Source organism: Puntigrus tetrazona, chromosome 1 (assembly GCF_018831695.1).
Source record: "Puntigrus tetrazona isolate hp1 chromosome 1, ASM1883169v1, whole genome shotgun sequence".
NCBI classification, from domain to species: domain Eukaryota; kingdom Metazoa; phylum Chordata; class Actinopteri; order Cypriniformes; family Cyprinidae; genus Puntigrus; species Puntigrus tetrazona.
The window spans coordinates 6,435,821-6,453,007 of NC_056699.1; the positions used below are offsets into that span (position 1 = coordinate 6,435,821).

At 35.8% G+C, this 17,187-nt stretch overlaps 1 protein-coding gene across 3 annotated transcripts; it reads right to left on the minus strand.

Annotated features, from left to right (window-relative positions):
- Positions 1-3,214: 3,214 nt before the first annotated feature.
- Positions 3,215-16,822, minus strand: micall2b (mical-like 2b). Of its 3 annotated transcripts, none has more exons than XM_043241782.1 (17): positions 16,409-16,822; positions 14,660-14,708; positions 12,827-12,968; positions 12,400-12,548; positions 12,064-12,191; positions 11,009-11,437; positions 10,197-10,514; positions 9,816-9,991; positions 9,184-9,232; positions 8,502-8,692; positions 7,374-7,441; positions 6,925-7,042; positions 6,261-6,363; positions 6,094-6,167; positions 5,729-5,843; positions 5,314-5,360; positions 3,215-4,260 (listed from the first exon to the last, which is right to left on the minus strand). In XM_043241782.1, exons 3-17 carry the CDS (start codon positions 12,909-12,911, stop codon positions 4,178-4,180), a joined length of 2,133 nt encoding a protein of 710 aa, XP_043097717.1. In that variant the 5' UTR covers positions 12,912-12,968; positions 14,660-14,708; positions 16,409-16,822; the 3' UTR covers positions 3,215-4,177. The 3 variants fall into 3 exon arrangements, with proteins under 3 accessions (XP_043097717.1, XP_043097706.1, XP_043097709.1); XM_043241771.1 differs by lacking the exon at positions 16,409-16,822 and adding an exon at positions 15,428-15,803; XM_043241774.1 differs by lacking the exon at positions 16,409-16,822 and adding an exon at positions 15,195-15,390.
- Positions 16,823-17,187: the final 365 nt, after the last annotated feature.

The following is a 17,187-nucleotide window of genomic DNA, read 5'->3' on the forward strand; positions in this document are numbered from 1 at the left end:
TGACATCAGTGAACCCTAATGTGCCGGTCGTTTCCCTTGTTTCGGTCTTAAAAACTTGATTTTTTTGCAAATTAAAAAAATTATATTCACATCAAATAGAGAACCATACAAAGTATGCTTATGACCCTTCACGGGCATTAACTGCTTTATTATTATCAAGTGCAAAGTGTATTTATGTAATTGATCGTTTTGAGCTCAAACCTAGCTTAAATACATGTGTGCGCACATAAAGCGCTCTCTCTGCATATATATATGTGTGTGTGTGTGTGTGTGTGTGTGAATTTATGCAGAGCTCTGCACATGGTGGCTGAGTCTGACACGGGCTATCTCTCCAGGTCAGTGTAGATAGCTTTTCCATCTCTAATGTCTTTCCCAGAAATCTCCCCACACACAATGAAGGGCTTATATTCTGCCTTATGTGTGTGTGTGTGTGTGTGTGTGTGTGTGTGCTTAAATTCATTTAACCTAGGGCATTTATGACGATAAATTACATGCCGCAGCACAGTGAACCTACTGGAAGAAAACAATTACACACATTCATTTGGCGTTTTGAAATTAAGCACCTGCAGAAAAATTCTCTATTATGTCGTTCACAAATATAACCTCTAATATAAAAAGTGTTTATAAAATTACAAGACACAATAAGACTGTAAAACCTTTTAACCTTCGATAAGTAGTATTATTATCATCACCATAAACTCATTTTTCTCACAAATCACATGATTTTCTGTCTCTCCTGGAATACAGAATATTTTTACCTTGAAAGTAAATAGTGACCAAAGGACTTTCAAGCTTTGAAGAAGAAAAACTACATAAACGTGACAAACCAAAATTGTCCCCCTCTGTTACAGGTATAATTGCTTTTAAAAATTCAACTTGGATTAAACTTTATCATTTATTTTTTACTAAGTGGAAAAAGAGCAGGATGGACATTCTTCAAAGCATCTTCTTTTGCGTTTCAGAGAACCAATAACCATGCAGGTTTGGGACAACATAAGTAAACGATGACAGAATGTTTATTTTCAGCAGAATTCTCGTTTTGAAATTGAAATCCATGATAATAATAATAATAATAATAATAATATTAGCATCCACACAAGCGGAGAATAACGTTCTGTTTATAAGCAGGTGTCACACTTTCTAACTAATTAAAAGGATAGTTCACCCAAAAATTCAATTCTTTAATAATTACTCACCTTCATGTCAGTCCAAAGACCTCCGTTCATCTTCAGAACACAAATTGAGACATTTATGAAATTCGAGAGCTCTCACCGAACCTGATTTTGCTGAGAGCGACATGTTCCTCGATCAACATATTTTTTTTATAAATCCTAGAACAACATTGGGATGAACCAATCAGATCTGTAGCACTAGTTTATAGTTTTTGTGAAGATTGGTCTTACAGTCAGTGTTTGGTGCTTGTACATCAGCGTTGCCAGTTCCTCTGATTTAAGGCATTAGTCACGGGTAAGATTAGGTTTAAATGTAAAGATGACTAAATTTTTTTAATTAAAATGCTGCAGGATCAACAGAATATCTTGACCCAGGAACACATCAAACTTAGCAAGATCAGCACATGCCTGACACTTCACAGACAGCAAGGGTACTACCACAAGCAAGGCTCAGAAATGCATACTATTTTCCTCTGCCCTGCTTGTGGTAGCACTCTTGCTATATGGAGGATCAGAGAATTCATCAAAAACATAGGTTTCTGAAGATCAACAAATGTATTACGCGTTTAGAACGACATGAAAGCGAGCAATTAAAGAACTGTCATTTTTGTGTGAACTGTGGCTTTAAAAGGCAAAGTGGCTGCTGATTGGCTGTCAGTGTTTGTTCATCAACTGGGAAAAAAAAAAAAAAACAACAACCTTATTGTACCTCGGTGTCGTTAACGGGTATCTTGCATAATTAAGATTTTTTATTTTTTTTTCCCCAGTTAAAGTCATCAGCGTAAACTGGCCCTATACAGGATCACTCGAGCAAACCTATATTCATCACTCGATTTGAGCAGCAGCAAACAAACACTCTTAGCATAAATGCATATCAAAAGCAGCGACTCATGTAAAGCTCAATGGGGTGTCCTCGGCTGTAGACACTTTCAGTGGATCAGATGGAAGGAAACACAGGTAATCCACTCGCCATATCAGCTCCGACAGAGTCAACACATATATTAGCATATGTTAGCATTCCTATTCTTGTGGTCTCACATGCTCTGTAATCTGTGTCGCAGCAGATTTTTCACTCAACGACAAAGCCAAACAGAGACAGAACCGGAATAAATTTGTATGCATTAGAAGCCCACAAACACATGCTGCAAGACACAAATGCTAACACAGGCTACGTTATTAAGCTGGATCTTGGTCAGGTAAGTGGGTACACAGCGTATGCACACTGTGTATCTAGACAGTTTCATAAGGAATCCCCAAAAGAAGTCCAAGCATGCAGTTTATTATAAGGTTCTGCACTGCTACTGTAGGTGTTTTCCAAGAGTGTTTACTTTTAGTTGTTCAGGCATTTTAAAGCATCTAAGTGTCAATATAGTTGGGTCGTCATCTACAAATGAGACTAAGAGCTATAAAGCATGTTATTTTGATTGTATTTTTGTTGTTTTGAACTTCATTGAATAAAGTAGGGTTTCCAGAAAATATTAAGCAGTACCGCTATTTACGAACAATAAGAAATGTTTTTTTTTGGAACAGCAAGTCAGCATATTAAATTTATTTCCTAAATTCAGGTGACACTGAAGACTGGGGTAATGATGCAAAAAAAAAAAAAAAAAAAAAAAAAAAAAGAAAAAAAAAAGAGAAAAATGAAAATAGTTATTTTAAATTACAATAGTATTTCACAATATTACTATATTTTAAAACATTAAAAAAAAAAAAAAATCAATGCAAACACTGCATGTATAATGCATAAAACTGTTTTATATAGAAAAAAAAATATGATACTGAATTAATATTGAAATACATTTTACAAATATGAAAAATAAAATTTGGCATTTTATTGGCATTTTTTAAAAATCACACCTAAATTGTCAAATTAGGGGTCATTTTTTGCATTAATTTACTGTACTTTGTAGTGCTTAGGCAGCAAATCTGATCATTTGCAAACAAATTTGTGCTTTGCTAATGGAAGATAAAAAGCAGCTAGGTGGTGTAATCATATTTAACAACTGCTGATGGACTAAAAAGAAAAAAATTAAGCCTTCATGTTGACTATTAAAATTTATTGTACACAAAATAAAAACGTTTGAATTAAATGCTGGGCACTGAATACTGGGTTAAAAAGAGACCTTTTAGCTTAAATTACAAACAGTTAGGCAACTACTTTGGCCCAAACAGCTAAACGGTTTAAGATGTACTTTTCATCAAATACAGCGAAAAGAAAACGAGAACATTTAAAACAAAAAGTGCAGATCATATGAAGACAATTCATATTTAAGGAAAACCCAGAAAAATAAATAAAAATCTACCTGGACAGTGGTTAAAAAAAAGCATGTGGTCAAAGAAACAACACAGGCTCTTAAATTAATCCTAAATTGTTTCTTAAAAGGCCCTGTTAAATCAGTTCTGTCACAGTTTGTAGAGAAACCAGGGTGCATACAGTGTCCTGTGGCTGAAATCAGTCACTGTCTGCCCCCTGCTGTTGAGACAGCAGAAGTGTGCCAAGATAATACACCATTAAAATCATCAAACAAGATCATTTCCAGTAAAAAAAAGATAAGTCATATTCCCAATTTAATATATACTGTAAAAAAAAGTCAAGTATAAGAAAGTGAATTCAGTTTGGGTCAGATCTTAACCCATCCATTTTCAACCTTGATCCAATATGAATCAGTATGACTTAAAGATCTCCTTTCTCTCAAAACGGTCCAATTCCCTAATGAAACACTGACTGAAAGACAATCGACATTATACCAAGGATTCAAGTGCAAAACGTTTGCTAACAGATGCACAAATCACACCCACAATGACAGGAGACATTCAAAAAAATGTGCAAAAAGTATGTGGGGGGGAATAAAGTGTGAAAATACATAATGATGCGATTTCACAAAAAAAAACATTTGTTGAAGGCTGCGTTACTGCAATTAAGACTTTGTGATCTGACCTCAAACTGCTGCTGAAACATTCGGTTTGGGACAGAAAACACACACACACACACACTTTCATGAAGATCAGTCCTCTGTGGATGGCCGTTTACTTTTCAGACTAAACCACCGGGATATGGATTTTCTCTTCCCTTTTTCTTTCTTCATATCTGCAAATCGTAGAACATAACCCATACTTAACTGCAAGGTACATAAAGTTCATGTCACGAGAAACCGAGAGGTCATTTGCTAATGGTGACCACAGAACTTCAGTAACAGCTTCCAGGGCTTTTTCGGCACTTTTTAATATCATGAATTGCAAATGTTCATGACTTTTGCCCACATTTATGCATTGGTTTAATTGGTTTAGTAAATTATACATTTTATCGTAAGTCATTTTAGCTTTGAAAATGCAGACAGATCATTAGCCAAGGCTAGATACCTATGGTTTCCATTAGCGATCATTAAATCAAAATGGCTTGCATTACTTTTCCTGTTTGGCTTTTCAAATCGTGGAATATATAAACATGAACAGAGCAATTAAAAATCACAAGATTCATAGCATTTTGTCGGTGGGTGGAGAGTTGCACAGATATACCAAAAAGAAATAACTTTTGTTTTAACATCTGAAAAAACAAAAAAAAAACAAAGCAAAAATGGAACTTCCTAGTTAAACACTAGTGCTTTAAATACAGTGTTGGCCTTGCGTAGAAGTCTCATGTGCAGCCAGTTTTATCAAACTAAACTAAATATATCAGTTTATATTATGTTGACTAATACTAAACCTTACCAATAATAATTCTCTCTGCCATCAGCGAACAAATGGTGACAATAAACAAGCGTCTCTGCACCGCCAGCCTCTTATTATTTGCAAACAGGAAGGGTTGTTCATTTTGAGTCATCCAAAAGACATCCAATGGACCATAATAAATAGAGTTGGCTGCAAATTTCTGCCTCTTTAAAATCAGAGCCAGCTGGTGCAGAGTAATCAGTTTCTAGCTAGAGAAATATAATTTGTCGTAAAATAAGAAATTGTCTTTTACAGGAAATGCACGCGGCTATTCATGCTGAATTCATCATAATATAATTTTTTTTTAAAGCTTAAATATTTCTTTTGCGCAGCTTCTTTTCAAAAGCTTATAGATAAAATTATTATTAAAAAGTATAAAAAGATACTATGTAGCATTTAAAACCTCTTATTAAAAGTATGTAATCATATTTACCGAGATTCTGCATCATCTTATTCAGCTGCTCGTCCTCCTCTTCCTCCCTGTAGACAGAAGCATAAAAAGATTCATAAACGTCATGTTATGTTTTTAGATGTGAATAGCACTCTGAAAACAAAAATAAAACAACTAAGACACACACACACACAAAATACAGAGTAAATAAATGCTAATTTTATTGTGCAAAATTCATAAAAATAAAATAAATAAATAGCCTATTTACTTTAATATTTACCTAGTTATATTGTGCATTTATTAAAACGAAACAACCAATAAAAAAAAAAAAAAAAAAATTAAAAACACCTTAAAGATTATATTTGTTTCCCCCCATCAAAATGTAATAACTTCTCTCTTCTGCTGATGTAACCAAGGATTTTTGAACAAGGATGATAGGGTATGATGTGTTACACACCTCAGTCTGTCTTCATCCAGCCCATCCACTATTGCATTTCTGTCATTTACAATCCCAACAAGTTTGGCCATCAGCTCTTCCTCTCGTTTACGGTCCCAAGAAGTCTTCATGTGCTCTACAGGATAGAAGCATCGTTTAATAGCTAGATTAGATTACACAAACGTGATACGCAACTTAAGCGTTTAAACAAAATGTGAACTTAAAGCAAATTACACAATTGGTTTACAGCTATCTACACAAAGCTTTATCATCATCCAGTTATACAGTAACTACTAAAAGTATGGATGCCACTGCATTACACGAAATGTTTGATCAAGTGGCATCTGCAAACAAATGATGCTTGGATTTTTCAGTATTGTACCAACCTGGTTTGTCCAGCAGTTTCCTGAGTTCTGCCTCGACACTGGGCTGCTCTTCCTCTAGATCCTGTGTCTTGGCACTACCACAACACAATTACACATAATAACACTGTTTAATGCATATTTAGAAAGAGATGATATTCACTACTGCAAGCAAGTCAATTTACACTTACATGTACACAAGCTCGGATTCACGTCTCATGTAGACCTGTTTGTTTCTGATGAGGGTAAACCAGTCCACCATTAAGTCGTTCATTAATGTGTCCTCTTCTCCTTCTGAAGAAAAATACAAAAATGTAAGATTCCTTTAAACATATATGGCATTAGTTTAGGCTAATACATGATGTAAAGAGAAACCAGATTTGTAATATTTGTCTCCACCTGCTGGAGCACCAAAGAACAACATCTACAACATTTTTAAATCATCCTTAAACCACCAATACAGGTCTTAAATATCCTCTAATTTTGAATTTATTAAATGTACAGTAATAATGGATCAACAGTTATTTATGCACAGCAATGAGTTATCAAACAATCATATCCAAAATAATTACCGTGTATATTTATTATGCATACAAGTATGAACACATGCATGTACAGTCACACATTATTCATATGTATCCTTTTTTTTTTTTTTTTTTTTTTTTTTTTACACAAGATAAACGGACAAAGTAAAATAATTCTTCCTTTGTCATGTGAAGTAGAGCTGACAAAAGGCTATTAATTCTGTCATTATTTGTAAAAGATACGTTTTTAAGAGAGAGAGAGTGTGTGTGTGTGTGTGTGTGTGTGTGTGTGTGTGTGTGTGTGTGTGTGTGTGTGTGCGCATGTACAGACCCTCATCACATTGCCGGAGTTGTTTTTCCAGCTCGACTCCTCTTTTCTCCAACTCGTTCATATTCATCTCAATTTCCTTAAGTTCTTTTTGAATGTCTTCCTTAGGAATGTAACCGGGCTAAAGCAAACAGACACACATAATACGTCAAACGTGAACCGTCAAACGACTTTGTACAGATCCTCAATGGTTTATTTACCCCTTTCAATGCATTTCTGGTCTATCAATCAGAGGAGTGAAAAGACCGTTCAAATTCTGGGCTTACTATGAAGTCACTATTTTGATTCTAATAGTCTATTCAAAGATAACTGTGCCCCAAAGGTCTTTTTGAGTCTCCAAAACAGTCTAAATAGGCCCCTTGACAAAGTATTCCCTCAACACTCACACACATCAGTGCAGACATAAATGCACAAGACCAGATAACACATGTAATTATTGTTTTGACACACACCTTGTGCAATTTATGCATTTCAGTCTCTGAGGGACTAACAGGAGATACGACGCTGCCACTGCTGGAGTCTGGAAGAGACGAAAACATACAGATGAACAAAGAAATCGTGAAACTAAGAAACAAATGTACCGCATGTAGTGCTCTTATTAATCGTAACACGAATGAATGTTAATGCTATTGTTCAGGTTAACTTAATGCATGTTTGGCTGTACTTGGGATTCTTTGAGAAAGTAACTGTATTTCTATAGTTTATGGACACGGTACAAAAAAAATTATGCCATTATGCCCAAAAATATAATAAAAAAAAAAAAATGTGGACAAATGAATTAGATTTAACAGCCGACAGCTATTCATCCTAATTCATTATATACTTTTATCAAAGTTATCTGACATTATCAAGATGAATTTGTTCTGACACAGTTCAGCTCAGATCTTGACATATTTTATTCTAAACTATAGCAAATGAGCTGTGATTATGTGAAAAATGTTGAAGGTGTCCGAATAAATTTTGGTTTGACTGGATGCTCGTAATCTGATGTGTGAAAATGGTAATATATGATTATATGATGTTGCTAAAAAAACAAAAACAAAAATAACATGTGTATTTGGTGTAATGCAATGAGTTTATGTTGCAAAAAAAACCCCACATTATTTTCCACATACTGTACACTATTGTTTCTCCTCTAAGTCCCGCCTTTTGAAACAGGTCTATTTGTACAAAGCTCATTGTTCTAAAAAAAGAAGAGAGGTGTGCTCTGATTAGCCAGCTATCCAGCGCATTGTGATTGGCCTAATACCTCAAGTGTGTGGTGGAAAGTTACCCAGTTATTTTGACAATGTAAAATATGAAATACTGTAATAGTATGTTTGTAATAAAAAATAAAAATAAAAAACTCTTTAGGGTTTTAAGTTTGACTGCATTTGAGTATAAATATAAAATGTATTATTTTGTTTCTCATTTACTTAACTTGTTCTAGGCACATCCCGAATAATATTTCATTCATTCAATATGTCCAAACCTTTTCACTTTGAAAAGACGTATTTGTTCTTATGTGAACTGAATAGAATTCACTCGTAAAACAATATTTAACAACAAGCTTATTTCTACACCTTTCACTAAAATCTTACCGCTATATTTAGGCCCGTTTTTCCTAGGGCTAGGTGAGGGAGCGTTGGGTGTGTGGATGCTAATGGAGATGTTTTTGTTAGATGGTGCAGGAACAGATGTCTGCGAACTTCCTAGACCTGATGTGCGTGGAGAGGAAGCTGCTTCCGGCTTCTTGGAGGGTGAGCTAGTGTTTTCTGTGGAACCGACAGTTCTAGAAAAAGGAAAAGAGATGAAAAGATATTAAACTTGTGCGTTTTGTTTTGGAGCAACTAAATGTTCAGCATGGCTTCTCTCACCTCCGACAGGTGAAAGTTTGGGAGGGTGAGGCATGTTAAAGGGGCAGTTACAGGTGAAAGATCTTCATGAGGGAAGTGCTTGTGCACTGAGCTCTATAGCTCTGGGGCTTTCAGATACGACCCACTGCTGGTCTTATTGGGCGCAGCAGGTTTACACGCCCATCAAGAGAACCAATCACAAGGGAGCGTGAAGAAATGGGAGGGAAAGAGTGTCTGGAGAATGAACCAGTTAATCAATAAAGAACAGGTTGATTTGATTAGGGAAATCATATAGAGATATTATTAAATGATTTTAAATGAGAAAGAATGTGCCAAAATTATTTCTCTCTCTGAATAGAAAATATTAAAAAAACAAGAAAGTAAAGATCAAAAACAGGTTTGATTTAGAGACACGAGCGCAACTTACTTTACAGGCTTGAGCATGGACCTCCAATCAGATGGAGCTGTATCGTTTTCTGAAATGACATCAAAAGATTTTTTTTAAATCGATATTATCACGATTTAGAAAGACAATGTTCCTACGCCTTACTTTTTGGTCTTAGAATAACCAAGTAAGTTTTATTCAGAAAGAACGCACACAATTTATAAAATTTGACAGTAAAGACACTTGAAATGGTTTTGATTACAAATAAACGCTGTTCTTTTGGACTTTCTATTCAACAAATTCCTTAAAACAATCTATCACAGTTTCCACTGAAATATTAAGCAGCACAGTTGTTTCAATATGAGAATTTTTGCTTGTTTACCAAACTGAACAATTGTTTGTTGTAACTTACATTTAAGTTACATTTACAAAACCAATGTAAGAAAAGTTGTAAAAACATTTCCAAGTCAATTATACATTGTATTATATTATATGAACACAACATACACTGTGCGCGTGTATCTCCCAAGTTTTTTTTTTTAACATGTTTGCTATGTCACACCATGACATTTATTTGATAGATAGATAGATAGATAGATAGATAGATAGATAGACAGAGAAAAACAACTAATAAGATCAAGATCTGTATGTTATCAGTGCACCAGGTGTCTCACCCTTGCTGTTGGACGACAGCGTGCTCGCAGGCCTGGCGGTTTTATTTAAGGTTTTATCTCTGATCCAGGATGGCGCTGCAGCAGCCGGGGCAGTAGGTTCCACGCTGGTATCCAGTGCTCTGAGACGCACCCTACCTGAGGGGCCTTTAGCACCCGATTCCACCGGGGAAACATTACTGTAGAAACCAAAGTGTGAAGAGATTGTGTTAACGATTGACATGTAATCAAGCCTGTCTGGGATTGTTGAAATTCACGTTTTGATGACATGAAGGCTATAATTCTGTATCATTTATGACCCTTGTACACCACCACCCTGTGAAAACAAGTCATAAAATATATGGGAAGTATTTAATGCTCTCATCGTAGGTCAATGTAGCTCACCTGTTGTTAGCTTTCAGCCCAGCTGGACTCAGAGACGAGTTGTTGTTATTTTTTTCCACAGTCACCATCTTGCCGATTAGAGCTTTGGCTTTCTCCTTTTCATTCTCCTTCTCTTTTTCTGTGTCCTGTGTTTTTGTCCAGTCTCCCACCCGTAGCAGGACTCTGCCTTTACCAGCCGTGGCTCCTTCAGTGGCTCTAGGTGCTGTGATTTCTGGAGTTTTAGCACTTGCTGTACTGACAGATATGGTTGAAGTGTGTGATGAGGTGCTCTTACTGGCAGGCACAATACTGCTGGGATTGCCGCTGGACTCAAAGAATCTTTCCAAAGAGAGAGAGAGAGAGAGAGAGAGAGAGAGAGAGAGAGAGGAAAAAAAAAAGATAAGAAAAGAGGATTCTAATTAATTCATCAAGCATGCCATTGTCATGGTCGATAACCATAACGGCCAACATTAAAATTTTATTTTGTCTAAATAAATGATAATAATAATAAAATAAAAATAATAATAGTAATAATAATAATAATATTCTTGACACCACTACTAGGCCTACCTACTACTGATTTTAAAATAAAAAAATGTTTTAATAATAATAAAAATAAAAGTCTAAAATTAATTGGTATCAAATATTGAATTTAGCAAACACAACATTATGAAGTACAGTATGAAAATGTGTTGCAGTGTTATTAAATTGTTAAAGGGATATAAAAATAAAAATTTTGAAAATAATTATTCAATATTGAATGATACATAAAAATTGTTTTACTTAGCACTGATCCGATAAAACAGCAGAATACTGAACTGAAAGACATTCACCTCTTTCTGGCTTCTTGGTTCTTCTGTACACTATTGATTACTGGTGTAGGAGACTCCGTGGGTGTTCGGGGGCTGAAGGAGGTCTTCACAGTTGTAGGTGTTGGAGTAGTTTTTGATGCTGGTGTGAGCCGAACCGCTGGAGTAGGCGTGGCAATTATTTCACGAGTGGGTGCACGGTCACTTTTATTGGACAGCCAGCTTAATTTAGATGCGTTAGGAGTTAGACCAGCTTTTCCAGTATCTCCTGAAACATTCTGGTCAGTCTTGTTTATGAATGTGGATGGTGTCTTCGGTGAAGTCACCGTGATGTTTGTGGCTGGGACAGCTGCAGGCCTCTCTATGCTTGTGTGTGTCTTGCAGATGAAAGTTCCCGCTTCTTTTCCAGGCTTGTATGTGCCAGAGAGAAGAATAGTGGAGCACTCTTTGCATCTGTTGAATAGAGAGTTCATAGTTAATATATAAATATATATATATATATATATATATATATATATATATATATATATATATATATATATATATATGCACTGAATAGATCTGATGGATGGATGGATGATCTTAACATTTTCTACACTGAATAGATCTGATGGATGGATGGATGATCTTAACACACACACACACACACACACACACACAAAAATTTCACAGCTATTAATCACTGATATTATGCTAAATGATCAGCTGACAAAACAAAACTATGTAATAGCTGCCGTACAGTTAATATGAATTATATGTCTGAATGTCTGTATGAATTGAGTAGTTCAAACTGCTGATTCATTCTGGAATGTAGTGAGCTTTCTTTAATGAATGGGCTTTTGAAGCATTGATTAAAAAAGTGGATTCATTCAGATTCTAAACACTGCTGTATTGCTTGGAGATGTACAACAGTTATTTTGTGGCTGTTTAGGTAAGATTTGTGCTGGCAAAACTGAAAAAAAAAAAAAAAAAAAAAAAAACAATACGGTGTTTAAAATATTACAAAAAAAAAAAAAAAATCCCATTAATAATGCCAATAATAAAAAAATTAATAAAATAAAATATATAATAGAACTGACTTAAAGCAGCTCCTGTGATACAGTTTCCCATCTACTAGGTGGCGCTGCACAAGGTGAACATGTTGGTTACACACGTTGCAACTGCTGCTCAGAGTTGTTTTATTGGCACGTTCCGCCAAAACTTCTCTCTGAAAATGAGCAAAAAAAACAAAAGCAAATGATCAATTAGTTATGAAACTGCAAACACTACCACAATATTTAACGTTAGAAGTACGCAACCCGAGACAAGGTTTGTTATGTACACACGAGTTTGCATTCCACACACTCCACGAGAAATACAGAACTACCGAAGTTCCTGTGTGAGCTGACAGGCGTCAGATGAGTTACGCAGTGTACCTTGTTTTCGTTCACCGGTTTTGGCGTCTTGCTCTCCGTGACTGGTTTTGGGGAGGGAAAAACTTTAGCCGTGACAGGTGGGTTTTTCTTCTCGGATGGCGCTTCATTAGACTCTTCAGCTGGTCTTTTAATCCCTGCCATACCTCCAACTGCACATCCACACAATGAAAATGTTTTTCATAATTTTAGCCTAATTACATTTAAAAGTGAAGGGTGTAAATTCTGCACCACTTGTGGCACTAAATAGAATTGCAAAAATGTAGTATACTACCGTTTGCTGGGTTATAAAACTCCTGCGGTTTCACAGTATACTAATATCTAGATTATGCTTTATTCATACTGTACTTTTTTCTACCAATATTATTTTTTATGGCTCCTGGACATCTTTATTGCTGAAACCAATCAGCTATCCGGTGACGGTACTTACTAGGAGAGCGTCCGTGGAAATAATTGTAGTACTGGGACACATAGGTCAGGATGCTGAGGCGATCAGGCACTTTTAAAGCCACCATGTCTTCGGCATCCAGCAAAGCAGGTATACCCAACTCCTTCTCTGCCACCTCAAATGCCTGGTAAAAATAAATGAATAAATATAACAAAAAGTATATCATTATTTTTGTTTATTTATACATTTTGTTGGATCAAGTGCAAAAATCATTCCAGATTTTAAGAGGTATTTGTCTACAGGTTGCAAAAGGAGGGAGAACTTGAGTAAAACAAGCTGTTGATGAATATTAACTTATAATAGACAATAATAGATAACCAACCACACAATAATTTGAGAGCTTTTTACACATTAAACAAGTATAATTTCTACTTTTGTTAAACTAGCTCTTACGCAGAGAATACTGATTGACATTATATACCAAAACTGAATTTTTTGTTTTCCGTGTACAATATCTGGTCTCCACTCTATTCATAATAGCGTGAATATGTCAGCACATCAGCTTTTAGCTTAAGTATAGTTCGCAATGTTACAACGATGAACAGCTGGGCAAAAGTTTGTAATTTGTGGTGATTTTCCATCCAGAGGCATTAAGTGGTAAGACTACAATTCCTCCATGCCCATTATACGCACGCAAAAATGTCAACTGGGCCTGCATTTCTTTGGGAGAAAAAAAAAGCTTCCATCAAAAATAAACAAGAGCAGACTTGAACATGGAAAGAGAGAAAGAGAAAACAATCTAGATAAAATCAAGAGGAATAAAGTGGGAGGTATTTCTATAAAGATTCATTAAAAAAAAACCTTACACAACAGGTAATGTGATTCTAAGACCAAAAATCCTACTGTAAAAACTGGAAATCATAAATATCATGCCAAAGTTACTGTTATCTATAATAATTGTGCACGTTAAGACTTAGAAGGGACGAAATGTTTCATTGTCTTTGGACCATCGCGTAATTTGACAAATGAAATGCAGAACTCTTAGTCAGTGCCAGCTTTCCATTTTACCTGATACTGAATCTCCACCCTGTAAACCACGCATTGCGTTATCTTAAAGAGTTAACACTTTCGTTTTCGCCCCCTCTTTGTCACACGAGCTCTGTTTGGAAAGAGAGCGTGATCCTTACATGCATGTTCATTAGCATTTCTTTCGCAGCACTATTCATCACATGCTTTCACATTCTCCATTTCACAACAATGCCCTTTTTGGACAGCATTCCTTTTCCGCGGAAACGGGAACATAAGAGCGCGCAGATGATGATTTATTATGACCTACAAGAACACGACATGTGATTCAGCTGTTGCAAAAATATAAGAAACCACAAAAATAGGCCTCGAGTCTCGCATCTTAACCCTGGTCAAGCGCACACAGGTCAAATAGCTCTATGAGAGGTCTAGGAAACTCGCTAACTGTTAACATGACAGGGTTGTTATCTTTATGGAAGGAAGGCATTTCCCAGAAAACTTGAAGCAGATTCGGTTGTTTTGCTCTACTTTGCTGACCAAAAACTTTCATGCTAAGGCCCAGGGGAGCATTTTTACATTAAACAAATTACTTACTTTCTAAAAATAATGTATCTTTATCTTTAAAAATTCAAAAAAGTAGCATGCATAAATGCTTTAAACCACCCATTAATCAAAATACTACTGCGTAGTACCTCCAGGAACTGTCATAAGGACAGCTACGAAATCAGAAGATACCAAATGTACTTAAAATGAAATAAATTAAAAAGTTATTTTGCAAAGAAATTAGTAAACGAAACGTAAAATGGTATGATATCGGCAACAAAGGGAAAAAAAACTAAACGATCTTACCTGTTTATTGTTTTCATAGATATTTTCCTTGCTCAAAGAGTCGAAGTCTCTGCAAGAGAGCGAATAATTGGAGACAAGCATAAATGAGCGAAAAGGTATTTTCACATGCCAAATATTAACAATATAAATCTGAGACAAATACAAACACAACCACAAGCATGCAGTCTGTCATCACGTCAGGCTAATGGTGTTATTGGAGCATTTCTAACAAAATCTGTTGCGTGAAATCTAAAATAAACCTATTTATATTTCGTCAAAAAGGGTTCCAACATCCTCAATGTAACTTCTAGTTTAATTTCTCAAAGTTAATTACAATTAATATAACAGAACTGCTAACGAAATTCAAAAAGTTGTTAGGCTATTATCACAAAAGTCATTCAGTAAGCTACTAAACGTTTAAGAACATTATATTTAGTTCTTAAAAGGTATTAAATGTATCAAGTTTTTATAAAAGTTCCATTATATATTTCTTAACTTTAAATTCTAAAAGTTAGAACGTTCCCATCATGTTTCTAAGTATTGAAACGTCTGATACCATCCTACGTTTTCCACGTCCTGACTCCCTGAAAGACCTATCCTCGTCTTACGTTCAAACGCGTCTTTTGTTTTGAAGCACAGTTCCAAACGTTCTAAACGTCTGAAACGAGCTTTAAACCGTCAACAAACTCCACGTTAGAGTCTTAAGCGTTTCAACTGTCGTCCAAAGTTCATACGCTGTCGTTTTCCGAGCACGACGCTCTCGTTGGCCGTGTGGGGGTCGTTACTCACATCAAGTCCGGTCTGTGTTTGTGAATTAGAGCGCAGAAAGCCAGACCGTCCCGGAAAGATGTGGTCATGTTTGTGATCGACACGTCCCGGTATCCTTCACATTGGATTTTGCACCACTGTTGAAGCGCCTTCACAGCAGCCATGGTGCGGACACGACCGAACCCGGGAGGAGCGCTTTAAACCGAACGACGAATCTGGAATCGCTCCCGCACGCAAACGGAACGCCGAACCGTGGAACGCGTTTGATTTTCCCTCACCCACTCAAGCGAGCTCACCGTCAGCTGTCCCGACGGAGAACCCCCCGAAACTCCGGAGAAGTTATGACGTCTTTATGGGTGGAGTCGTAGGTAAACGTTTTATAAAGGACTTCCCTTAAATTGCACCACATGGTACCAGAAAATAATAGGCCTGTAAATACTCAAGGATACTAAGCACTTAAATAACAAACTTTTTATTTACGGCAGTATGATGATAATCTTGAAAATCATTTTGTCATTTCAGTAATTACAAACGCTGCATTATATATGCTTGTATGTGTGTGTGTGTGTGTGTGTGTGTGTGTGTGTGTGTGTGTGTGTGTGTGTGCACTACCAATTATTGAACCGATTTTCAATTAAAAAATTGTCAAAAAGTGACTGGTATATGGGTAGTTGACGTATGAATATGTCCTATGGTGTGACAGCAACTGTAAGAATTAAGATAATTTTTTCTCATGTTATATTTTAATGTTAAGCTTTTTTCTACATTATGTCTAAGACACAATCGATTTTTTTTGTCAACTACCCATATGTATAAATGGATAACCAGACAGTTGCTGGTCTCCATTGATTTGTATGGGGAAAAATACTTTGGAAGTTAATGGGGAGCAGCAATTTTTTGTTCACTAATATTCTTTAAAATATTTATTTTGTGTGGTCAGCGGAAGAATGAAATTCATAAGGGTTCGGTACTTAAGTAAATTATTATTTTGGCGAACTATACCTTTAAATGTAGGGTAGGCCATTTCTGACAGGCTAGCATGAGCAAGGTAGCTTTGAGAGCATAAGATGCCACCCTTCCTGCAAACCGCTCTTCAGAACCATGCCTCCTCCAAAACACACGAATGCACACAGACGTACCAGAGGCCTACCAGCAGCATGATGAGAGATGGCATTGGTGGAGGGTTGAATGTGTCACGTTCACCAGTGGGAAAACGCTGCAGTACGAAACACATAATATTACAATAACCTTACATTCACGCTTTGTCTGCAATTATGTATGCAGGTCGAAGATGGGAAAGGGTTTTAACTGTGAGAAAAATTGTTTAAATTGTTTTTTTTTTACTAAAAATAAATATGATACATTTTCCTTAACTTACTAAATTTACCCACTAAAATGTCATTCAGTTGTCAGGCATATTTGCAACAAAAAGATTCATTATTTTAACCCCAAATACTAATTAGTTGTAATTTTTTTTTTTTTTTAAATTTGCCACTAGCCTAGCTTTTTTTTTTTTTTTTTTTTACAAATTTAAAATTACAAATTATTCTTTTACATACTTTTATACGTACAAGTCAGAATAAGCATGTTTGAATGTTTACATAAATACTGTGCTACACCTAAAGACAATGTAACATTATTTCAACCAAGCGTTAAGCTCCAAAAACTTACTCGAAACCTTAAAAGTAGACTTACATGGACATAAAATCACAATTTTGTGAACTTCTTTGGATGCAGGCACCTTGACGTCTTTGACCCATGCTCAAACAGGGGGCACAGAG

What these genes read in the sequence shown, in the direction of transcription:
- micall2b (XM_043241771.1), bottom strand. Translation starts at nt 15,570, where the DNA reads ATGGCTGCTGTGAAGGCGCTTCAACAGTGGTGCAAAATCCAATGTGAA. An exon ending in GCTGTCGTCCAACAGCAAGG is followed by an intron (nt 9,233 to 9,815) that starts GTGAGACACCTG and finishes ATGTCATTTCAG; the next exon opens with AAAACGATACAGCTCCATCT. An exon ending in CTGGATGAAGACAGACTGAG is followed by an intron (nt 5,361 to 5,728) that starts GTGTGTAACACA and finishes TTCTGTCTACAG; the next exon opens with GGAGGAAGAGGAGGACGAGC.